Source organism: Doryrhamphus excisus, linkage group LG4, assembly GCF_037039965.1.
Source record: "Doryrhamphus excisus strain RoL-2023G ecotype Guam linkage group LG4, RoL_Dexc_Guam_v1.1, whole genome shotgun sequence".
Classification (NCBI taxonomy): domain Eukaryota; kingdom Metazoa; phylum Chordata; class Actinopteri; order Syngnathiformes; family Syngnathidae; genus Doryrhamphus; species Doryrhamphus excisus.
The window spans coordinates 8538204-8564980 of record NC_136360.1 but is presented as its reverse complement, the minus strand read 5'-3'; the positions used below and the strand labels follow the sequence as shown (position 1 = coordinate 8564980).

General features: G+C 40.6%; 1 protein-coding gene across 1 annotated transcript; it reads right to left on the bottom strand.

Moving 5' to 3' along the window:
* Window positions 1–5115: 5115 nt before the first annotated feature.
* Window positions 5116–22408, bottom strand: colgalt2b (collagen beta(1-O)galactosyltransferase 2b). Its single transcript, XM_058073106.2, has 12 exons — window positions 22126–22408; window positions 12045–12155; window positions 11844–11961; window positions 11622–11756; window positions 11345–11549; window positions 11066–11185; window positions 10749–10822; window positions 10161–10267; window positions 9597–9729; window positions 9327–9454; window positions 8294–8500; window positions 5116–5899 (listed from the first exon to the last, which is right to left on the bottom strand). The coding sequence occupies exons 1-12, from the start codon at window positions 22350–22352 to the stop codon at window positions 5626–5628; spliced, it is 1839 nt and encodes a 612-aa protein (XP_057929089.1). The 5' UTR covers window positions 22353–22408; the 3' UTR covers window positions 5116–5625.
* Between the last annotated feature and the right edge of the window lie 4369 nt (window positions 22409–26777).

The following is a 26777-nucleotide window of genomic DNA, read 5'->3' as shown; positions in this document are numbered from 1 at the left end:
CTCCGTTTTTCCCTCCCTCACCATTCATCCCAGTCAGATGAGGAAGGGAGGGGAGGAGCCTTCACGTGGTGGACCTCCCCTCTCCCTCCTCCCCCCTCAGCTCAAGACCACGACCCACACACAAAAACCAGGGAGGAAATTTAAACACAGGAAAGCTGAGATAGACAAGAGGATGTTGTGGCAGAGCTTCTAAGAATTGACAACAATGAGGCACTTTTTCCATGCTGGATTTTTGTACACTCACGGGACACTTAGGTACACCAAACCAGTTGAATGACACTTTAAATCGTCAGTTCCACAGTCAAGCCATCATAAATCATTTAGTAACTTTGCACGTATTGTTTTAAGTGACAGTTTCACATACAAGTGTAAAAATAAGTTAACCACACTCTATTAAAACCTTCTTTGATGTTTATTGATAGCATTAAACATATTGCTGCTGTATGGAAAATAGATCGTTATACTTTACACCAACTTATCAATTTCACGCCTTGATTCAGTTAACCACGCAGTCCCCTATAGTTACCGGATGTGTGGTCTACAAAAGCAAATAACCGATGAAACTGCATTAGCTGCAGCTGCAGGGAAACTTGTGATGTTTTTGTTTTTTAATTTAAATTGTACTTAAAGTAGTATAAAGTACTGCACATTCCATGTGTTCTGTATTGCCGCTGGTTGTGCTGTGGTAATTATGACAATTTATTTGAGTTCATATTGGTGAATGTATATGGCATTCAATTAGTTAAATTAGTCAATCAATTAGTTGATTTAGGTACCAGTTAAGGCACCATTTAAGCACCGACAACACTTCAAAAGTACTAATTTGGCATTGGTAGCAGATAATATATAAACAATACTCAAATCAAATCATGATGTGATCAAAGTGGGCTATGTAATACTTTCCACTTTCTCATGCACTCCAAATAATTATTATCATTATCTTTATAACAACCACTCTCCAATTAACAACTGCTTCCAAACGTCAGATAAAATAACAGCATTCATTCTACAGTGTGTTTTATTATGGGTTAGAACAGGGGTGTCCAAACTGTGACCCAGGGGCCATTTGTGCATTAAAAATAAATCTTCTTCATTCTCTTTCGGCTTTTCCCTTCGCCACAGCAGATCAATCTTCTCCATCCAACCCTGTCTTCTGCATCTGTCTCTCTCACACCAACTACCCTCATGTCCTCCTTAACTACATCCACAAACTTCTTTGGTCTTCCTATACGCCTCCTACCTGGCAGCTCTAAATGCAGCATCCTTCTACCAATATATTCACTATCTCTCCTCTGGACATGTCCCAACCATCTCAGTCTGGCCTCTCTGACTTTATCTCCAAGGCCTCTAACATGTAACGTCCCTCTGATGTACTCCTTCCTGATCCTATCCATCCTGGTCACTCCAATGAGAACCTCAGCATCCTCATTCTGCTACCTCCAGTTCTGCGTCTTTTCCTCAGTGACACTGTCTATAGACCAAACGACATGGCTGGTCTCACCACAGTTTTGTATACCTTTCCTTTCATTTTAGCTGATAAATGGAACTGGAAAAAATTCTGTTTTTTTTGCAAAGCCTTTTTACAAAATGAAAAAACTATATATCTAAAGATCAAAGTGGCTCCCCGCATCCTTTTCTGTATTTGGTTCTCTGTGGAAAAGGTTTGGACACCCCTGGTTTAGAATTGCTCTGCCTCATTCAGAGAGCCGTTCATGAAATTTTTACTTAGTCAGGAAACCGAATAAGTGGAGTGAAAATATTAGAAACAGGTCTCACAGAGATGCAGTGAACAATAATAAACACAGTATTAAATGAATACCAAACAGAAGTAAGCATTATTATCTTTACAAAGGCAGAATTGTATCAGCGTACACAGTAATGAGTTTGCCTTGTCTTTTGATGATTTATTACTTCTTTCAACAAGACGCATGCACCTCAACAATAACAAGTGACAGTGTGCAAAGGTCAAACCATCAGGAATATGATCAATGTGTAACATTTTTTGCTGAAACAAGATTCTTAGGGCTATGTTGTGACCAGTCATGTGTAAAACCCTGCTGCTGTTGTGAGGAGGATTATTATACAGAAGCTGGCAGCTCACTGAAACACATAAAAGCATGTGCATTCAGCTTTTTAAGCTGTTACCCACAGTCAGACTTTGCATCCTGTTTTTTTTTTTTTGAGTAAATAAACAACCCACACAGCGGAGCAGCATGAACGGCATGAACATGCTGTGGCATCAACTTGTGTTCCATTGCAGCCATGACTCACAACTTGACTCAGCCACAGTGACAAAATTCTTCGGGAAGCTGAATGCAATGTTTCTAAGTATATAGTGAGTGACTCACAGCGAGAGCACTTAAGAAACATATCAATCATTAAAATGCCTCTGCAATGGGAACTGATCGTTTGATGTGTCTGAGGAGAAAAAAATCACTGAATAAGAGAGAGAGCCTGACAGACTTCTACTGAAGTGGTCTCCTTCCTCTACTTCCTGTGCCAGCAACTCAAAAATATCACACAACGGACATTGCTAGACATCCTGGTGTCATCTAACGACATAAGGACAGAAAATGAATGTATGATTGACCAGTAAATCATGCAGAATGTTATATAATTAACACTGACTGGACACTGCATTCGGTACAGCTGCCCAATGTGATGGCCTTTTACTGATAAAAAGCGAATAGTGACACACCAAAATTCTTGACTTAATCTTGTGAAATGATTAAAGGGACTCACATGTATTTCACTCCTCATGCCGTACCGCTTCGTCGTCCTTTTCCGTCCCCATTCCACTGTACTGTAGTGTTTTTGTATATTTGTTAAAACATATTGCTTGTGTCGTCGTATTTTCCCAGGTGCCTCTGATGGTGCAGAACATTTCATCAACATTGTGGGCCATACAGCACTTCAGAGTCACACTGCTAGCGATCATAAATGTAAATTTGGCAAACTGAACGCATTCCGTACTGCACAGGAACGCATTGATGATATTGACTGACGATGGTCTACAGTCCCTTAGCCAATCAGGATGTGAAATATAACGCATGGGATCTCCCGTAGCCAATCAGGTCGCCAACTATACACATACGCACTAAAACAAATTCTGTGAAACAGTGAGTCTGCAAAAGGCGAATCATGGTGCAGCAAAGGAAGACTGTATTATTATATTACTAATACTGATTTGGCAGAGTTTAGCTACTGACGTTAGTTACTGTATCATTGACTGTATAGCCTGTAACCACACAATGACTCCAAATTGTTGTCTGCTTTCTTGTGAGTGCGTTTGTGTACGTGCACACACCAGACATTTATGTGTAAACAAGACAGCAGTGAATGACAACCATGGTTGTATTAGGGTCAGACAAACATTTCCTCAAAGTTTAACCTTGGTTTGTGACAAATAAAAACAATTGTTTGTTAAATTAAAACAATAAAAATACAGTGAAATTATACAAATATTTGTTAAAGTAACATATACTTCTACTTTAGTCTGGAACAGTTGCCTGTGTTAAAAAAAGTAACCTCTAATAAATTAGTGTATATTGTTTGGTAAAAATAGGTAACGCAACTATTTTAATAAATGGTCGCGTTGTCAATAAATTGCATTTGTTGAAACATTTTAGTACTTACTACATTTGAGCTGCTTGGTGAGGGAAGTACTACCTCCTACTTGCCGAACTATTTTCAAGGCAGAGAGCATGGTCCCGTGCTTTTGAATGATGTTTATTATTGTATTCATACAATGTTCACTACACTCCATCTTATTTTTCTCTCGCGGGCTAAAATCAAAGTACATCCCTTCCGGGATCACGTGCTCTATTTGGTGCACTTGTATTAGCCGTCCGGGTGAAATGGTGCCTTTAAAGCGGCTTACAAAAATGTTTGAAGTCTTTCGTCCAAAATTAGGGAGGAATGTAGGTGGTAAAGTGAGTGGAGAGAGGGCATTTAAAAATGGAAGCGCCTCTGACTGTATGAACAGAACGAACAGTATTTGAACAGCCATGTTTGCATAATATAAAGTCTAGACTACCATCTGCTGGTTCAAACAGGAAAACATGCAACAGTCAATACCAAACTTCAATAGAGAGGTATTCATATTGCAATTATGGTGTGTTCTTCAAAATATACGTATAATAATGTGCACCAAAACCTTAATAAATTGGGAATACGAAAGGCTTGTATGTAAATACACTTTTAAAATGGGGTTTGGGATATGTACTTATAACTATTAGCCAACAGATGTCAGTACAATGCTTCTAAACCTATCAGGTCCTCCGACGAGACTCATTTCAAAGCAAGACTTTTACTGCCTGCAATTAAAAAGTAAATTGAAATCTCTTCTCAACGCTTCTCTTTGCTTCCCAACTTAACAATATTTCTTTCTTACCTTAAACCCCAGGACCCCAGCACTTGCTCTGTCAGGTCTTCCTGCTTACAGGAAGTGTAAAACAGTCAGCAGTTTCTCACAGTTGGTGGTCCTCTAACATAAAAAACGTCAAATTCATTAGGAGGCTGCTTGTTGCTTTCAAGTGTGTTGTTTTAAGTATTGTTTTTATACCATCAGCATGTTGTGTAACTCTACCGGAGGCCTCTGAAAGCTGCTGAGACACGACTCATTAGCAGGTCATGGGAGCAACCGCAGTGTGTTTGTGCTGTGTGGATAAACACAAATATACTTTGACTTAATACTAAATAAATAATTATGTTCTGTGGAACTGCTAAAAAAAAAAAAAGATGGCAGTCAAAATACGTATTTGAAACTAAAAATAGTTTAGGTCTGTTGTACTGTAAATGTTTATTATTTTTGTCATTTTTGAAATAATAATATAACAATTATTATATTAATAATAATACAATAAGATATACTTGTACAAGTTAGCAAATATTTTTAGATGATTTTTTATTGTTATTATTGATTTACTTTATTTCGAATAGTTGAATAATACTTGACCTACAATAGAGTTTCATACTCTTACAATAATAGTTAAATAGTAAAACATTAACTATTGTGAAAAGAAAGTGGGCCAATTAAAAAAACAATTTAAAAAAACAGCGCCTGTACAAATTTGGGACACATTTTAAAATTCAAAAGCGTGATAAGTTGTTAAAAGTTTTGACACGAGGAAGTTTTATTGGTTCAACAGCACAAAGGAAGGATACAAACAGAGACAGGGCCAGTGTGTTTGTTAACAAAATTAATGTTACAGTTTCCATCATTTAAGTAGCCTGTTTTATCAAGGACGTGTGAGGGATGTGTAACTGTCAGGACCAGCCTGCAGTGCGTGGCAAGAAAGGGCTGTACTTGATGTGTGTGTATGTGTGTGTATTTGCAAACATAAACACTTTACTTTTTGGTCCAGACCAGAGTACTGAACCACAAGCATCCTTGAACACGTCTCTGATTCCATGGCTATTAACCAAAGAATTATCTTTTAAATATGAGGAACAACAGAAGTCTGATTTGTGAGTTTCTATAGCCACACACACTAAAGCTGCTAACTGTCGTCCACATAATGTTGGGAATAAATTAAGGCACTTCCTCCTATGTACATGTGTACAGTATCTCTGCTTCAAGTGTCTTTTCAAGTGTGCCTGTGCACAGTCTGCTTTCTCTTTTGATCAGAGTTCATCCCGTGATGCCCTCGCCGCAGGTGGTGGTGAGTCCCCTGTGACGCTGTTCTGGGCTACAGTGCGTATGCGACCTTGCTGGGCGGTCTTGCGGGCATTCTGCCGGTCCCAGTCGGTGGCCACGGCCTCATCATCCCAGATGGTGGAGGTCTCGGTGTCACTGATGTAGCCCGGCTCCCCGGTATAGTGGGTGGGGTAGATAAGCAGCGGCTCCACTGAGAAGGCCTTCAGGTTTCTGGGATTGAAGTGGGACATGTACTCCACACTGACAAAACGGAGAAGAAAAAGAATTAAGTTATGAGGAAAAACAATGCTAGTCAAAGATCCTCTGAATGTAAGGAGGGCTTTGCTGTTTTTTAACATCTGTTGCGAAAACAATAAAACACCTGGACAAGGGCAGCTGGCTGGTTTTAAAAACCTGAAAACACACAAGTCAAAGATCCTCTATACTGTGCTCTGCTGTTTTTAAGGATCCACTGCAAAAACCCTAGCCAAAAATCCTCTATATGACAGGAGCGTTCTGCTGTTTTTATGAATCTACAGCAAAAGCACTAGTCAAAGATCCTCTACATAACAGGAGCATTCTGCTGTTTCTAAGAATCTGCTGCAAAAACATGAAGCAAAGATCTTGACAAGGCCGATCTGCTGTTTTTAACAACCTACTGCGACAACGCTAGTCGAAGATTCTCTATATTACAGGAGTGATCTGCTGTTTTTGAGAACCTCCTGCACAAATGCTAGTCAAAGATCCCCTATAAGAGTGTTTGCTGTTTTTAATGACCTACTGCAAAAAGGCTACCCAAAGATCCTGTAAATAACAGAAGTGCTCTTCTGTTTTTAAAGACCAGTAGCAACATTGCGAAGGTGGGTCTCCTGGACTGGACGGAAAACTTTCAGGCAAAATGATTAAAAAAAACAACACACACACAAAAAACTCAAATTGTATGTAAATGCATACCAAATTTGGAAGTAAGGGCTATTATTTTATTGAAAAAATAATATACAGCAAGAAAGCCCAATTGTGTTTAGGCAAACACAAACTGCAAAACTTTTGTTTAACACTCCTTGAACACATCATAGTTGTGTTCTCGGACATTGCACAGATAATACAATTTGTTCCCAATGTTGATACTGATTGGGAAAGCGTAAAGGTAAGATTTGATGACATTATTGGGTGTTAATGTGCATATTTTTCACATCATACACCAATGTTTTAATCTTCTGATTAAAACTAAAATTCTCTGAACATAGAAGGTGGCACACAAAAACAGAAGACACTTTTAGACAAGGTGGAGTAAAAACAGACAAATATTTACTGAGGACTACAAATAGACGTGTGCAGGTGCAGTATCATGCATGTAATCATCTTTTCTTCCTTACACTATTTTTTGGGGGGCATTTTTCGCAGCATTACCCCCATCTTTTCTCTCTCACACACACACAGTGCTCACATTGTTCTTCCGGCTGCACGTTGCCTTGCACATGGTGCACAATGCCTCTTTTTATGACCTATGGAGGATATGGACGTTGTGCCCTCTCCCTCTCCTTGCCTCCTCTCTCATGTCCACTACCTTTCATGCATGTCTTTCTCATTTTGACAGGACTCTCCTCAACAAACCTTTGACTTTGTGTCACTTCCTCCTCCCCCCTTTCCTCTTTATGAGGAATGTGGGCCAGCAAGGCTCTTCCTGCTGCTTGGAGAAGGGGACAGGATTCCCATTGATAGCAGCATGGATGTGGGGGTGGGGTTAGGATGGATGGACGTTGCGTGTGTGTGTGTGTGTGTGTGTGTTACCATGTAAATACACAGAGATGTGTGTCCAGTGTTCCTTGTATAGATTACTACATAAATACACTGTGCGAGTATTCAACATTCATCCATTCAACAGTGAGAGAAATGGAAATTTAGCATATTGTTTTTCGATATAGGGTTAAATCCAACATTGCTATGATTCTGGACACATTTTGACTTTCAGTGAGTGTAAATTGTGATATTAATTAAAAAATATATTTGCTAGTTTTTTAAATACAAGTTTAACAACATATCAAGGAACATATCACAGATCCCTGATGATAGTGTTTTTGCAGTAGGTCCTTAAAAGCAGCAGCACACTCCTGTTATACAAGATCTTACACCAACATTTTTGCAGCAGATTCGCCAAAACAGCAGCGCACTCCTCAAAACAGCAGAATGTTCCTATCAATGTGGAATCTTTGACCAGTATTTTTGCAGTTAAAAACACTCCTGTCACATATACTTTGATCTTTGATTATTTTTGCAGCGAATTCCTAAAAACAGCACCTGTCATGTACTCGAATTGTTTGTAGTGCATCCTTAAAAACAAGGAAACACAACTTAATACAGTACACCATAGCATCCATTCATCCATTTTCTATACCGCTTTTCCTCACTAGGGTTGCGGGGCTTACTGGAGCCTATTCCAGCTGTCTTTGGGGGAGAGGCTTACACCCTGGACTGGTCGGCAGCCAATCACAGGGCACATATAGACAAACCATTCACACTCACATTCATACCAATGGCATATCATGGCAATTCCTAGATGCCATGAATGATGATGCCTCCCAGTGGCTCTGTAAGGGATGGTATCACTTTTAAGGTGTGTCATAATTGATTGCTAAAACAAAATAACCAACTAACTTGGGGTGTTTGTTGAACATGACGGGCAGAAACTCATCGACGGGCAGCATCCTGGAGAAAGGATCCGCAGCCAGGAGCTTCCTGGCTCCTTGCAACGACAGCACGTAGCCCAGCGTCCAGTATGAGTAGTCGGCCACCACCAGGTTGTTGACGCCGTCCACCGAGCGCTCTGGTTGCTGCACCTGCATGCGCTTACGCCCCACATAGCTGAGGAAGACGAATGAAGAAAATTTGACCCCTATTCACACACCACATTACGCCTGAAGAATAATACTGTATTGTCACAAATATAAGACCATACTTTTCACCCAGTTCAAGTCTCAAAGACAGAACATCTTATATTTGGGACCTAGAGATTTATACAACTTAGAAGTTGTTGCCAGCATTTTTTAGAAAATGTTATTTTTTCCAAAGAGTAAATAACATGCAAGATGTTATTTTCTTCTCTGAATAAGTATCACAGGCAGGTTACATACATTTTTTTTGTCTTAAAAAACTTTTTAAAAAGTTTTAAAAAGTTAAACTATTTAGGTCAACACGGGAATAACTATTGACTGCAATCCCATTAGGAATAAACAAGAAAAAATATTATTTGACAATTTTGAATTGTCTTATATTCGGGAATGTAAGTCTCTAAATACCTGCAAACCACTAGGTAGCGCCAAAACTTTGTGTAAAAAATATTTTCCCAAAAACTGGTCTTGAAAAAGAGGGGCCGTCTTATATTTCAAGTTGTCTAATAGTCACGTCCATAACTAAAGACTGCAATCCCCTGAATAAAGACATGAGTACAATGAGTGATGGCGAAGTCCTTAGATGACTAGAGTCGTCTTATATTTGTGGGATTGAGATATGAAAATATTGTCTTTGTTTGTCTTTGATTTTGTTTTAAAAACAAAAAAACGGGGTTGTCGTCCTATATTCAGACTCATTGTATATTGACGTAATAACTAGAGATTGTGATTTCTTCAGAAAAACCAAGCCAGAGAAATGTTTAAATAGAAATATATAAATAAAATGTAAATATTCTTACATGAGGTCCCAGTCCATCTGGGCTTTGTCTACGTCATCCATGATGGCCTGTAGCCGCCGTTTAAAACGGGGTTCAAACCTCACGTCGTCCTCTAAAACAAGAACTTTCTGCAGGCCACGCTCCACCACCTGGAGATCCAAAAAAACCCCAACACCGTTCTGTTTTTGTCTCATCTTGACAAGACACGCCAAACAGTGGTAAATGCTCTTAATAATCAACATGCTTTGACAGGTTATAGCTTCAAGGTGCTAAAGGAGCTGTGACAACCACCTGTCTCCATATGGAGTGATGGCTGAGGAAGCAGCCGATCTCGCCTCTAGTCAGGACCCGGCCTGAGTATGGGTCCTTGTAGCCCGGCATCATTTCTATTCCGAGCGCCTGCAGCTGGGACGTGTTCAGAGCTCTGAGAGAGGGCGATAAGAAGTCAGTGTTCGCTCTAAAAACTCTTAGTCAGCTACAGCAAGTTACCGCATGTCGTTATGAAAGGCTGCCAGGTTGGGGAAGAGGGATTAGGACTTTCTCAGCAGGATTAAAGTGAGTACAGGGCAAAGGAAGTGAAGTCAAACTGGGGGTTTGGTTAGGAAAGTGAGACAAAACAAAACCTTTCCATTACTGCGCATTGTAAGGGTATTTCCTTTGGCTAAATTGTACTTTATAATGCTGCAATACAGCCCTGCATATACACACAATGCAAACCGAGGTAAGACTACTTCACATACACACGATGTTGGCATTTGTCTGTCCAATCATACACAGACAAAAAAGTATTTCCACTCAAATACTCACATGAGACATTGAAAAGGTGAAACATTTGAGATAATGATGTAGACCTACTTGCCGTCCACTGCATCTGTCAGCGTGGTGTTCAGGCCCAGTGAGGTCAATGTTTTCATCATTCGGCTTCTTCTGTCCAGCCTACGCTTCAGGTTTATCAGGAACACCTAAAAATAAACCGCTTACATATGTCATGAGACAGAAAGAAAAAAAAAGGCAAAACAGGAAGACTAACCCATGAAGACACTTGGACTAAGACTATAGAATGATTCGTGAAGAGAAGTTCAATTAATTTAAGGTAACTGGGGAGACAGAGCCTTCTCCATCGCTGCCTTCCACCCTCTAGAACTATTTTGCCCCATTCACTCCGTGCTTGCCCTGACCTTCCCACCTTCAAAAAACAACTCAAAACCCACCTCTTTAAATCTGTTTTTAATGTCTAACTTTTTATATCTGACTGCTGTGCCCCGCCCCGTTTTTACTCATGTTTTAACTGTGTATTAACCAATGAATGTTGTATTTTGGTGTGTCTTTTATTCTGTTTACTTGCTTTATTCAACTCCATTCTTCTGTAAAGTGTCTTTGAGTATTTTGAAAAGCGCTCTACAAATAAAATGTATTATTATTATTATTATTATTATAACTCACATTATTCAAGCCCATGGTGTCCTGTGGTAATGTCGGCAAGTACAGGTGCTCAGAAGGCTCAATATCGTGGTCAACTGTAGAAAGACAGAAAACGGTTCAACAAGATCATTACACGCGAAAAACTAGGATCGAAAGCCAGTAGGTGGAAAAGAAAGGATTGGCTAATTCAGCCAAGGATGGCTGACAGGATGCAATCAGAGACGCCACTGGAGGTCAAGGGGAACAGGCCGGCGAGGCAAAGTGAGGCATGACAGATTGCTGGAAAGCATTTGTGTTCATATATCGCCGAGTGTGTGTGTGTGCTAGTGAACGCTCACTCAAGGCCTCCGTGATGGTGTGTATAAAACTCTCTCGTTCGTCCTCGACATTCTGCTGTGGCTTAAGGGGGACAGGAAGGAAGCCATAGTGCTCTCTGTTGCACACAAACATCTGCACGCCTAGAAGAAGCACAAACACACATATTTTGGCTTAGATCAGGAAAAAAAACCAATATAGTCCTCACACAATAAAAGGAGGTCACTGTTGCTCTTCCTGATGTCAAATGTGTTTGCATCTCTGCTACAAATCTGCTAGTTTGCCGTGAGCTTCAAACTGACCGGCTTGACGTGCCGAGAATGCAAAAACCATGATGTCATCAAAGGACCAGCTGTAGTCTGGGTGAGGAGGGTAGAAGGCCAAATCCCTGCTGGCCTGGCGACGCAGGTCCAATAGGAACGTGCTGTGCACCATGGGAACCGGGTAACAGCCCAGTCGCTTCCACTCCCTGATTGGCTGGTAGTCGGGTGTTCGTTTGTAGTAACCCTATAAGAGAAAATAGCATGTTTTTGGCATGAGAGAAGAAAAGTATAGCTGAATGGATGCAAAGTAATGTACCTGGGGGGTCATGCCACACCAGAAGTTGGAGTACAGAGAGCGGGACTCCAACATAGGGGCAACCAGGGTCAGGTTCTCAGCAATGAGAAGGTTGAGAACACGAGGGTTGGTCAGGAGGTTGTCACTGTCAACAAACTAAACACAATGCAATCTATAGCACTTATTTTCTTGAATGCATACTGTATAATAACCATGGCTGACTATGGGCCCTGTAAATATTACCAGTATGAAGTCAGCCCATCGTTCCCTGGCAGTCTTTAGCGCTGCTTGTCTCAGCTTCATCACATGGTTAAACCTGGATGGAGGCCAGTGCTTTGGACCCCACTCATCTGTGTAGGACCTTGACAGAGACCAATATCAGCATCATTCATTTATTCACTGATAGATTCATGCAATTATCTACTCATAATCAATAGGACTGACTTGGGCTCATCCATTGGCCGCCACTCCACATAATGGTAGAGACGCTGGGCCTTCTTCAGCCACTCTCTCAACATGGATGTAGTATTGTCCACATTGTGGTCACTTGCTGCCCTGAAATAGCAAAAGTACAAAGTGGTCTTTGGACTACGGCACTGAATGCATCAAAGTATTGGAAGCCATTAAACAACACAACCAATGTTGTAATCACAGTAAGGAGCAAAACGCTCAGCTAAGCATTAATAAGAATAGGTGGTTAATCTTGCTTGTGGGTCATGTTTTATTGGGTGGACGACTTTCCAAGGGCCATAATCCAAGTTTGTTGTCATAAATGAATCTTTATCATCACTTTATATACAACAAATGTTTTCACCCTGTGGGGGTCACCATATTTGTCATTTGTGTCTTGAAATTAAAACGTTTCAGAAACCCAGCACAGCTAGTTAACTAAAACTAAACTAACCTTTGCTGTAATCTAATTTAATATTGCATTTTTTACTCCATTTTTGTTCCATAACACCTCCATTCCACACTTGTGCATAGCAAGAATCACCAATAAGGCGCCACTGTCTCCTGCATTGTTTGGTTATCACATCATGCAATTATCTGTCCATTCCCATGTAAACAGACACAAATGCTTTCAAGGCACTGCCAACAGGAAGGGAAATATTTTGTCTGCATCCGTTTGAGGGGCACATTTGTGAGGTCAGAGGTCACTGATGTAGAAACCTGTTACAGCATACTCTGCGTTGTGTGTAGGTAAGGCCTTAGGACACACATGTTGACCATATTTGGAGACCAAAAAAGGGGGGCAGGGGACCTAACAAAAACACACTAGGGAGCAAAATAATGAGGCTGCAGTTTACTGTAAAAACATATAAAACGACAGTGAATGAAGGCGCTGAGATTGATCCTCCAGTTTGGCAAAATACATCACATTTCTTTCAATATGCACATTTTGAAGCCACAAAATTCAAACCAAGACATGGCGAGGGAAGTCAGTATTTACGTTTTGTTTTTGTGCTTCTCATCTTCATGAAGTCTCACACATCCACAAAAGCAGCAGGAAAGCTACGTATGTCATGTCACGTTAGTCATGGAAAGTCACTGTGTACTCGTAGAGAATACGGGGGCAGGGCCATGGGAGGGGCGCGCATGCATGCGTGCATACAAGGAGGGTGTGCATGAAGAAAACACAAGAGAAGTGAGTAACCTTAACTCTGAGTGTATTGTCCTCGGTTGCTTTTTGTCATTGAAAACCACCATTTTAGAAAAACTTAGGTTAGCATGCATCCTCTATCTATCTCTCAGTCTAATTAGCTGGCAAGCTAAATATGTTTCCTGTCAATTTTTAGCTACATGAGTACACATGCGTTATTTCCATTTTGCTGCCAACTTTCCCGCCTAGTAACAAATTAGCCTAAAGATGAGCGTGTCATTTTGCCTTGTGGGCTTGCAGCAACATCATTTATGTGGCGTCCTGATGTGAGGTTTCATCGTTTGAAGAGGCAGCATTAAATATGTGTAAATATGTGCACATCTACTCATTACTACAGCTTCAAATGTACAATAAAATAACAACCGGCCATCAAGCGGCGGCAGCTTCCTCTTTTATGACCGCCACGGGCTGATAACACACGTACATGCGCATGCTTGCCCGCACATGCTTTTCATTTTAACAAGCAAACCCAAAGACTGTACACACACACATACACACTTGCAAATAAGCATGTTGCATTTGTGCAACATCAAAAGCTGACCCCTATTTTTTCGATTAACCACATTTTTCCGATATATCTTCTTTTAATTATACTGGATGTGTTTCGCATTAGGTATTCTTTGGTTAAAAAAATGCGTGCAATAACTGATGATGGAGACACTTTATACCTTTATAGATGAGTGCATATGTTAAGTAGATACCAAGGTACCCCAAACATGTTTTTTTTTGCACACTAAATCTAAAAAATGACCGAATAAAACCTGCTGTGACCATTTTGCATGCATGATATTTCAATATGTCATTATATGACAATAAAGGTTGACGGGCGACCAGTCCAGGATGTACCCCGCCTCTCACCCAAAGTAACCTGGGATAGGCTCCAGCATACCAACACAAGTGGAAAAGAAAATATATGGATGGATGACAATAAAGACATCCTGATACTGTTCAAGGTTTAGTCCAAAACTTTGGAGAGAGGAATATTACAGCAAGCAGTGGAAAAGTCCACTTACAAAATGAGTGCATGTGTGTGTGTTTTTGAGTATGTGTGCACACTTTCAGGTAAGAATTTCAAAGGGCATCAAAAAGAGAGAAAAGCAGAGGGCAGCCGTCTCGGAGAGTTACTGGCGGCAGCTGCTTTGCAGTAATATTACATGTTTGTAAGTGTGAGTAACATGCCGCAAACTAGTAAAGAGTGTGGGCGCCTCACTAATTGCTATCTCCTGTGAGTCTTTAAGTGTGTTTTATATTCCAGACTTCACAAAAGTCCCTGAATCATCTACTACTACTACTACTACTACTACTACGAGATGTATGATGAGTTAAAGCTACACTATGTAACAACGGTAACCTAAAACAGCAGCTTGATGGTACACTGGTTTGTAATGGGATGACTAATGCACATCTGTCATTGCCGTGGCTAATACTGGTGGACCAGCCAGGGCACCGCTCATGCTCACTGATTGCGTTGTATTCATTAAATGCCCATCACTTAAGTGAGGCATTAGTTTGATGCAGTCTCCTATTTTAATTTTTTTTACACTGCCCTACATCACTCCTTTATGTCTGTCCTAACTTTCCTGACGTTCTGGCTTATTTGTAGCTGCTTTGATTCTATTGCGCAAGGTGGAAGTTATCATGAATTACTGGCAGGAGGAGTGATCACATTAATTATATAAAAAAAGTAATTTTTGTGTCAGTGTGTGATGGAGCAATCATACTGGGGAAACAGTGGGCTTTGATTTTGTGGATTATTTCTAGTCTATTAATTTCATCATGCAAAGTGGAGGTTATCATTAATAACTGGCGGAAGGACCAATTATATTCATTATCGAACATGTTCGGTTTGTGTGCGCATGTGACTGTCCATGGATTCATATGGTGGGGTTTGACTGATTGGAATGTGGAACTGACCAACGATCATATGACTTTCCAAGTTTAACGTTAAATTTGTGGAATTGCATAAGACGGCAGTTATCATTAATAAGTGGTTAGCAGAGCAATCACATTAATGATACCATATGTGATGTACATTGCGCATTACATTCTTTTGTGCGCAGGTTTAAAAGTAAATAACACTTGATTTTTGTGTAACCGTAACAATAACATCACATTGTAGCTCGTCATGCTATAGTCAAGTAGCCATTATAGCACCGCTTCATCCCTCACCTTCCTACCTGGCGGCGTTAATTGTAGCGGGAGTGTGTGTCAGATAACAGTGGGTGCTGTGCGGTGTGAAGGAAATCATCTGAAGGCTGACATCTGGCTTTTTACACACAGACATGTGTCTAAGATGAGTCCATTTAGGTAAACACGTGTCTGAAAGAACCCTGTGGGCTAGCGCCTGTTGATTCAACAAACCATCTCATAACACTACTAATAATGATGGCATGTAATTAACGTAGAAGAATGCCCCTTTGAGACCTGGGCAGCCTGAGGACCCCTTTATAAGATGAGGCTAGTGAGTGCAGTAGAGTTAGTAGAGGCCGAAAAAAGAAAAAAAGAACGAAAAATTCCTCATGGGTCTCAGCGTCAACAAAAGTCCACTCGCACTCAAGTGTGACATTCAGTATTCATATTCAAGGTTATTAGGAGGCAGGAGTCTTTGACCAAACTGGACTAGAAATCTCCTGAGGTTGTCCAGTTCAAGCAAAAAAAGCACCAAATGTCAAGACTTTGCAACTTATTTTGAGATATTCTTATTATTTCTACTGACTAAGATAGAGGTTGTCATTAGGCAGACTCATTTTATCTGAGAGGAGACCGAGGGCAGCAAAAACATAGACCACTACAGCAAAGTGTGGAGATCATATCCTGAGTGAAAATAACAAAATATGCATCACCAATGAGCCACCAAGAGCCCTTCTTATGATATCTGCTCAGTAAAGACAGAAGGTCTGATTTTATCCAAGAGGAGATTGAGGGCAAGTGCATGTTGGCCTCACGTTCCAGAGGTCACAGTTTTGACTCTTTGTTTTGAAGTTTGCATGTTCTCCCTGTGCATGCCTGGGTTCACCCCGTTTACTCTGGCTTACTCCATCCATCCTCTATGCCGCTTATCCTCATTCGGGTCACGGGGATATGCTGGAGCCTGCTCTGGCTTACTCCCAAATTCCCAAAATATGCATGTTAGGTCAATAGGAGACTCTAAATAGTCCACAGGTGTGAATGTGAGTGTGAACGATTGCTAATAGTTCACCCAGTCCAGGGTGTGCATAAAGACAACTGGGATAAGCTCCATACCCCACCACCCTCGAAAGGACAAGACTGAGGGCAGCAGAAAATACAGATAGCTGCAGCAAAGTGGCAACTTTGAGCGACAATTGTAAATGAATTTCTTTTTACACTTATGCAACAATAATTCTATTTTTTTTCATGAATGTTTACCACCTCTGTATTGTTGTCAACAAAGAGCATTTAAACAAGAATAGATTGTTTAGAACAGGGGTCTCAAACACGCGGCCCGTGAGCCAAATGTGGCCCGCAGAACACTAGTTTGAGGCCCCCGCCTTGATATGAAAGTTTAATGTTAGTGCGGCCCGCGCAAGTTTGATATGGATGCTGTATGGTATAATGTACCCAGAAAAAATTATTACGTTTGATTAATGTTCATGTTAAAGGTTAAATAACTGTTAATAGTTATCCTCCCTATCCATGTGGAAGTGGTAAGTTTTTGGCTATTTAAGTTTAAAGGAAATAACTTGAAGGCTACCGTTTAGGTTGCTAGCTCTCTAGTTTGTGAGTTAGCATGTGTCTCAAGACCCTGCAGTTGCGCAATATGTTGTAAATAAAAAAAGTATAAATGTGACTATAGTCGTGTTTTGTCATGTTTACAAGGCTCTAATAATGCTTTGTTCATGTTAATCTGAAAAAAATAATTTGTCTACCCACCAATCTATATGTGGTTTCTTAAGTTTTTATTATTTGCCGTTTTATTATTGTTATTATATTTATCTATTTATTACTGATTGATTGATTTTCTTTATTTTATGATTTTATTTATTCTTCATCTTATTTTGTGAAGAAAAATAAAAAGTAAGATATTTGAGAACAGTGGAATGTTTTATCAGAGCTTTTCTTGTAGAAAATTGGAACCAAAGCAAAGTTTTTAAAAAATTTTTGTTTTTAATAAATGCGTTTTTTTTTGGGGGGGGGGGCCTGATGCGGCCCAGTCTCACCCAGACCCGAGCTCCAGTGGCCCCCAAGTAAATTGAGTTTGAGACCCCTGGTTTAGAAGAACAAACCAATGTGAACAACACATCTAATCAAGTTCAGGGATCAGATCATCTGTTGTCTTTGTTTACACCACTCCATCCAATAAATGCAAATAAAACTTTCCCATCAATGTGTACTCTCCTTAAGGGTCTGTTGGCAGAAACTAGTAACAAGAGGCCGATTATGCTCTGAAGCCACATAATGATTCAGTTACTGCACTGGGATTTAAAAACAAACATTTCAAGATGAGGTTGACTGTTAGCATTAGCATAAATCACCAATCTTCAAACAGTGTCCAATCTACAGAACAAATTGGGGAAATTTACCCTAAATTTACTGATTGATATTTGTATTATTATTTTTCCTCTTGTTCTTCTTTGTATTGCAAACTAATATGACTTCAGCAGGTCTGCTAGTTGCAAGCAAGTCGTGCAAAGCACAAAATGTGATTAATCAAGACCTGGCTCAATGTTATTATTCCCATCCCTCCCTGTGCCAATTGAATTTGTAGCATATAATGTACAGTGAAGTTCTACCAATTACTGCATGTCTTACTATAAAAAAGTGCTAATTTTCAGTACAGTACAGTACAGTAATCACTCCTTTATTGCAGTTAATTGATTCCAGACCTGATTGTGATAAGAATATTTATTTTTGACAAATCAAATAATTTCATAGTTAGAGCATATAAAACCTGTTTACAACTTTTAAAATAGCATCATTAGAAACCTCTACTCATGAAATAACACCCCTATAGTCATATAGTACACCGGTACTAACCAATATAGCAGACGATCAGAGATAAATAAGCTATTTAAAAGATAAATAAGACTTGTGCTTGTGTGTGAGTTCAGAGTAGAGTTTCAACTTGGGATCCTGTGTTATTATTGTGATGATTACTATTGATTATTGTGTCTGTTGTGAGATAATTCAAATCTGCATTAAAAGCCTGTTGTTCTGGCTATCAAGTCTGATGCTTATGTGCCTCAACCAAACATTACAGGAACCTTACACCTTAATGACATCTTGTGACCAGTGTACAATACTACATATCGTTCACAACATCCTTTAATCAACTTTCTGAATGCCTTATATTTTTGTATTATAGTTTATTTCAACATTTTTTTTGCTTAAATTAGGCAAAAAATGGCAAGGTACGATTGTCCAACATTTTCTAACTCGCAACAGGGGTTTATCTAGAGATATCCAGGGCCACAGGCAAATCCTAAAAAAAAAACACCTAAAACATCTAAAACTCAAGAGTGTAAGCCTGCAGGGTGTGATTCCACAGGTGCTGGCAGTTACTCTGCATATGCACAAGCTCTGGTCCGCTCAGGGTCAGACGGACTAAGCAGAACACTGAATGGAAAACAGACATGGATGCCAGAGGAGCACAACCGTGTGTATATTTGTGCAAATGTCTCCAAACACACATGCATATAGCCAACTCCAAGGAGTAAGGAGTGATGTAACAGATAATTACACATACCCCAGCGATTTACTGACAAAGAGTCACAAAATACAAAATGAAGGTAAGCTGTCGGACATCTCCTCTCTCTGTGCCTTGTGTGTCTGGAAGCAACACACCTGGCATGAAGGAACATACGGCAAATTTCTAAGCCATTAGTCAGATGGAATTAAATAATTACACATCTGCTCTGTAAATAACAATGACGAAAAAACAGGCAAAGGCTGTCAAAGTTGTATGAATCTCTCCAGAGGTGGAAAAAAAAGGATGTGCGTAAAGTAATAGAGATTGACTTATGCTCATTTGGACAGGAAGATATAAACATTAGCAACATTAGCATGTCAGCTATAGTGTCTATTCGCTGAAGGTAAACAAAATGATCAAACTTCCAGCTCCCATATCTGTAGTCGGCTGACAGAGAGTTGGCAGAGCATCAGACTGTGTTTTAAGATGTGAAGAAAAGCCTTCTGTTTATTCATTTTCCCCCATAAGATGTCCGGTAATGGGATACATTGTGGTCATCTACAATTTCCAATGTAGTTTTATTCTAACTGCACACATCTGGCTTGCATGTTTGTTGGTTGTGTGTAATTGTTTTCATTCCCTGGGAGTGTTCCATATGTGATGATGTGCTGTGTGTGTGAACCATCTAAAGTCTGGGCTTGAATGCAAATCCATCTGAAATGAAGGATTGATGCAGCTGTTTGAGCAGCAGGCTGGAGCAAAAGCTGTTTTAAAATATATATATTTTAAGGGCCTGGTTGTCATTTAGAGACATTGCAGGTCTGTCGCTTCGTGATTAGGTTTCTATACACAAGGATAATATAAGGCAGCTGCAAAGTGTCAATCTGCACCAAGGCTTTTAGATCTTGTCGGTTTGGTTTCTGGAGCCATGGATCATTTATAATATTTTTTCTACCTCAGATAGCTTATATGGATGCACTCAACAATGCAATTAAACATTATTTACTCTATGACATCAGTGAGGTTACTAACGTCAGACACAAATACTGTCCTCATTAAAACCCTTCGCAGCATATTTATGTTACAATCATGCTGATTAATAATAATAAACATACTGTTAAATGAGCACTTCTTTAGTATCAATCAACTAAGCATTTATATCTCCATCCAACTACAGGTTGGTTAGCTAGGTAATTAGATAAAGTAGCTATGTAGCTACCTTTCCAGAGGTCATTTGGTTAGCTCCATAGCTAGCTAGTTAGCAGGATTAGCACAAAACTATAAAAGACTCCCACCTTTAAAATTGTAATGTTTAATGTAATTCTCCATGAATTCAATTCTCCATTATATCACACTAATAAAGACACTTTTAGTTATTTTCACATTAGTAATTGAATCTTTTGCTATTTGAGTCTCAATATTTAATGCCCTCCCCCCGCAGTAGAATGAAAAATGGTAGAGTCTTAGCTGCTTACTTCCTCCATGACCCAGGAAGTAGAGCTTGCTAGCATAAAGATGGGCGAATAAGAACAAATAAGGCCTTTTTTGTTGTGTTACCATTCATGTTAACATTTCAACCCTGGAGGAATTAATCTCCTCTATTGACTGGTAAGACCTACTGAAACATATCCCTCAGGGTATGCATAGAATTCAGACAAAGCAGCCATGTTGAGGTCTTTCTTGTCATGTGACACCACATAATACCAAAGGGAAGCAGTATTGAGACTTTTGAATGACAGAAAAGCACATTTAAACAGTTGTCTATGCTTTTCCACCTCTCAGAATGTGGGCCAAGCTTGAGTGACGCAGAGGAAGCTTTATTTTTCTGCCCAATTCATGATTGAGATTTAAGCAGGATATTAGCCACTGCAAACTAAAGAACCACAATAATAAATAGTGCATAGTCCATAGTCTCTACTCCTCACATAGTCTCTCTTTATTTGGACACCTCTCCTCTCATTCTTTTAACAGCATCATGAGAGCGCTTTCTCACTGCTCTGTCACTTTTTTCACTTTTTTTTGTTGAAGAAGCAGAGAGAAATACGCAGACGGAACCACATCCTAAAGCTGGAAGGTTGCGCTCAGATAAAATTACAAGAACCAAAAATTGGCAGAAACTCAAAATACTGAGTGATAGGCTCATGTTTGACTCGACAGCTAAGTAATTAATGATAGCGGCTGTCACCATGAAGCATGCAGGTTGATTTAAGAGAGAAAGACAGAATATAATGTATTTTAAAGATACAAGTTTGCAAAATAGGGTGTAGGGCAGGGTGTACCCTGCCTCTCACCCAAAGTCAGCTGGCATAGGCTCCAACATACCGACTAACTTCAGATTGGCTGGTAGGAATCACAGGGTTCTATCATCCATCAATTTTCTCTGCCGCTTATTCTCATTAGGGTCCCGGCGGTATGCTCAAGCCTATCCCAGCTGTCTTAGGGCGAGAGGCGGGGTAAGCCCTGGACTGTTCGCCAGCCAATCACAGGGGACATACAGACAAACAACCATTCACACTCACATTAATACCTATGGACAATTTGGACAATTAACCTAGCATGTTTTTGGAATGTGGAAACCTGAGTACCGGGAGAAAACCCATGCAACGGGAAAACATGCAAACTCCACACAGAATCGAACCCAGATCTTCCCGATCTCTTGACTGTGTGGCCAACATGCTTACCCACATGGTTCTACTGTCTTTAAATATGGTTTAAATGCCTTATAGAGCACAACTATAACAATTGTGTTTATTTGTGTGACTGCAGACTGCATTTCGGCTCCCTACAACCACAATAAGAAACATATACGACAAAAATGAGCATCATTATCAATAAAAACAAGCATATTTTTGATGCATTGTGCAGGTGTACTTAGTGTTGTGGCCATCCCATTGAACTCCGATGTAAGCTGCACACATTTTTTACACGCATGACTTCTCATAAACTTCCACCCCCACTTTAGTCCTGCTGTCAAAGCAACTTAACGTCTCCTTTCAACTTGCCCTCACCTGCAGGCACCATCCGTTATGTTTTTATATTGTCTATTCATGCACACACCATGTACACATGAGAGTTACCTGCACAACCATGTTCACACTCAAGACGTGATTATTGGCTTTAATAATTGCACTTTCATCCCCACAAGTCCACTTGGGTTCACTGCAGGGGTTCACTCACGCTGACACGTTCCGACTATCATGCACTATCGCTTCTCTCACCAGATGGCGATGCGCTCTTTGGGGTAGTCCAGCCTCTCGATGCAGCCCAGGTAGTGCGGTAAGCTGTGCGCCGCGTTCCGAGCCACGATGGCAATGAGAACCTTGGGCTTGAGCAAAGGGGACTCGGCCGTGGCAGGCTCCTGCTGCACCAGCGTCACCAGCTCGGACTCCACGCCAGGCCTCGCAGCGGCCAGAAGCGCGCACAGCACGGCCCACGGAGCCCGCATCTCGTCCTGGACCTGAATCCCACGATCCGAACTTGAGTGTGGAGTGGATGGTGAGTGAGCCCAACACACGGTGGGGAGGGGGGACGACAAGCAGGAAGGTAGTGGGGAGGGGCGGGGGAGGTGTTTGACCACGCCCACACCTTGGTTTTCCATGTACCTGCAAAAACCTTTTTATTATCTTGAATTTGCTTTATTTGACTTCATTCTTTCAGGAGGTCACTTTGGAGCAACACTATTAGTCACCCAGCACATTTGAATGAGATGTAATATCATAATAGAATAATATTCTAGTGGTGTACAACTACACTGGGGTGTGTATATATTATAAATACTAATACAATATTTTGAGAAATTGGTCAAGAGGCTCCAGTAAGTAGAGAAAAACACGTATGCTGTGATTTATACCACAATATGTACATAAAACGACCCATCTTTTTTTAATGATAGAGCTAAGATGCACACCGAATGTGCAACATGGAGCTTTGTTTATTTGAACTGGAAGCTCTGCTACTCAGGATAATGTTTTTCCTCCTTGCTGAGGTAATGAGACTTTTCTGCCATGTTGTTGGATGCTCTTAGTCACCACACAGGAGACTGGCTCAGCTCCTTCCAGTGCTTGGCCAGACAGCCAAACAATTCTAGAAATGTTGACAGGATGGATGCCCTTTAACACATGCATGTGCATAAACAAAGTTCACAGGTCGCAGGATGCATGCAAACATTGATGTGTTAGAACAGACTCACCCTGCTGGCCCACAGTCACTCCAACATCCAGGGCACATTTTCATGGTCTGAGCAGCTCCGGCTGGAAACGGCGGCACGTCTGCTCTGTAATTTTGGTCAGTCGCCTGTCGACATGCAGCTGTAGATCTTCTGTGGATGACAGGCAGCGTGTCATTTCTCAGTTACACTCACTGGCATTACAGTGAAAAGCTATAGTTTGAAGCACATAATATGCAGAATGTCCCCTATGAACGCTAAAAACTGGTTGCCATTGCAGACTACAACCAATAAACATATACCAGTATCACTCAAAACTGCATCATTATCTGTGCAAAGGCGGCATTGGTGTCTCATAGGATTGTACAAGTGTAACAGCAGACACACACCAGCATGTTTCACATGGATGTCACAGGCTCAGTTTGTTTGAAGTGTTCATTTGTCACAGAGGCCTTTTATGTGGCCATATAGGTAGTGCATACTGCCTCTTAGTGGGAAGATTGTGTCATTGCAGCTTGAATAGCTTACTTCCTGATGGAGTTGACTCTGGAGGTAAAATACCATGGACAGGACGATTAGAACAAAAATGTGTTAATGCAACGAATATATTGAAATATGGTCATTTGCATAAACAGCTACACACAACCACAGTTTCACTGTGATGTTATTAGTATTAGTACAATTAGTATGAGGCCAGAATGAAAACAAAATCTTGCTTGAATGAAGTCAAAGAATTACACCATTCATTCATTTCTACCGCATATCCTCACTAGGGTCGCGGGGGTGCTGGAGCCTATCCCAGTTGTCTTCGGGCGAGAGGCGGGGTACACACTGGACTCACTGGACTTGGCTGACTCGCCAGCCAATCACAGGGCACATATAGACAAACAACCATTCACACTCACATTCATACCTATGGACAATTTGGAGTCACCAATTAACCTAGCATGCATGAGGAGAACATGCTGAAACTCCACACAGAGATGCCCGAGGGTGGAATCGAACTTGGGTCTCCTAGCTGTGTGGCCTGTGCGCTCATCACTCGTCCGCCAGAATTATACCAATAAACTCAAAATGTTACAAAAATGTTCAAATTAGTAAAATTCATTCATTCATTTTCTACCGCTTTTTCCTCACGAGGGTTGCGGGGGTGCTGGAGCCTATCCCAGATGTCTTTGGGCGAGAGGCAGGGTACACCCTGGACTGGTCGCCAGCCAATCACAGGGCACATACAGACAAACAACCATTCACACTCACATTCATACCTATTTGGAGTTGCCAATTAACCTAGTATGTTTTTGGAATGTGGGAGGAAACCAGAGTACCCGGAGAAAACCCACGCATGCACGGGGAGAACATACTCCACACATACTCCACGCAAACTCCACACAGAGATGGCCAGGGTGGAATTGAACCCTGATCTCCTAGCTGTGAGGTCTGCGCAATAACCACTAGTCCACCGTGCCGCCATAAATTAGTAAAATGTATAGAATAATACATACTTTTATTGAAATACAGTTGTATTTTTTACAAAAGTAAAATTTAAAGATTTGTATACATATATACACATATATATATATATACACATACACATATATATACATATATACACATATATATACATACACACACATATACGTATGTATATATACACATATATACACACATATACACACACACACATATACATATACACACATATATATATATATGTATATATATTGTTGTGTTCTATTCACTCGCAATTTTGCCATTTTTCCTCCATTGCAAAAAACTTTCTCTCTCTATACATTGAGAACAGAACTCATTGGCGCCTCCTGTGGTTAAAAGTGGAAACACAGGACCAATACCGTATTTGGTTACAGTACCTTTTAAAGCAGAGTACAAACTGTATTCTAAATGTACCGTAAACAAAATGCCCGAAGTGGTTTAGAATGACATACTACAAAATAATACTTTACAATAAATTCGAGCAAGTGAAGCATCTTGTTTTGATGAGATTGCAGGCAGAAGAAGACAACACAGGGAAGATGTCTCTTCTAGCTAGGTCGAAAGTGGGGAGATGTGTATGTGTACGTGTGTGTGTGTGTGTGTGTTGATTGGTTTGTGTCTTTCCACCTCACCTCTCTGTCAAGTTGATGTAGGAGTGTAATAAATCCCCGCAGAAGGGAGAACTTTGACCAGCAGAGGGCGCTCTTGCTTCAGTCTTGAATCTTCAATCACACACACACACACACACACATTAAAACACACGTCTCAACCTGGTCTAGACAGTGTGAGATAAATCCTCTCATCCTCTTCAGAGAAGAAGAGGAGATTATTAAGACGGTCTCATGTCATGGTGCATTCACTGTCTCCTCAGTAGCAGCTGGACTCCTTCCACCAGCTCCAGGCTCCAGTCAGTTAATGACAATCCTGCACTCTAGTAAATCAACATTTAAGTGCAATATGTGCAATACTGAATAGCCATCAAACTGCACCAAAAACAAAAGAGTTGAGGAAACACACAATTACTCATGCATAAATATAAATAGAGTTTGCTTACATTGACTAAGTAGGTCATTACGTGTGTGGGTGCAGCATGAATGCAAATGCATCTAATTGTACCTTCCCACTCGTGTGTAATCCACACCATGCATGGAAAGGCTTTACATACAAATGGGCATTATGGCGAGAGACACAGCCGCAGGAACATCCAGGGTAGAGATAACTACAGTCCATGGAGGAGGGAGGGTGTTGGTAATATGTTAGGAGCTAAAGGAGGCCCAAAAACAGGCAGGAAGTGGAGCTATAGTTAAAGACGGCATACATCACCTTGACTCCCGGTTGAGTCATCATCCGAGTGGGCAATGAGTGTATGCACATAAATACACACACAGCATATTGCACAATCTCATCTTAACTGACACCATTATGAAAAAAAACCTTTGTAAACTGTCTATATTTCATCTCTTAAAGTGTAAAAAGAAGCTCACCGCAGAGTCACATCTCAGACACATCTTTTTTTTTTTTTTTTAAGTGTCAACTACTGATAAGGTTCAAATGGCAAACCCTTAATTCCTAGAATCCTTCATTCATTCATTTTCTGCCGCTTTTCCTCACGAGGGTCGCGGGGGTGCTGGAGCCTATCCCAGCTGTCTTCGGGCGAGAGGCGGGGTACACCCTGGACAGGTCGCCAGCCAATCACAGAGCCCATATAGACAAACAACCATTCACACTCACATTCATACCTATGGACAATTTGGAGTCAACAATTAACCTAGCATGTTTTTGGAATGTGGGAGGAAACCGGAGTACCCGGAGAAAACCCATGCATGCACGGGAGAACATGCAAACTCCACACAGAGATGGCCGAGGGTGGAATTGAACCCTGGTCTCCTAGCTGTGAAGTCTGCGCGCTAATCACTTGACCGCCGTGCCCCCCTCCTAGAATCATAATTATGAAAATTTGCTCAAATTTGCTACACTAAAATAATGCGTAAATCAAACAATAACTATTAACTAACTAATTACTCAAAACATAATACAATTCTGAACAAAGGCATACAAATTTTACTTATTTTATGGAAGAACAGTTCTAAAAACCTTTAGCATATCAGTGTGTAAAATCAAGTTATGGAACGGATTGAGTAAAGAACTCAAACAATGCACTCAGATGAGCGATTTCAAGAAACAGTTCAAGCAGTTGGTGTTTACAGAGTACAA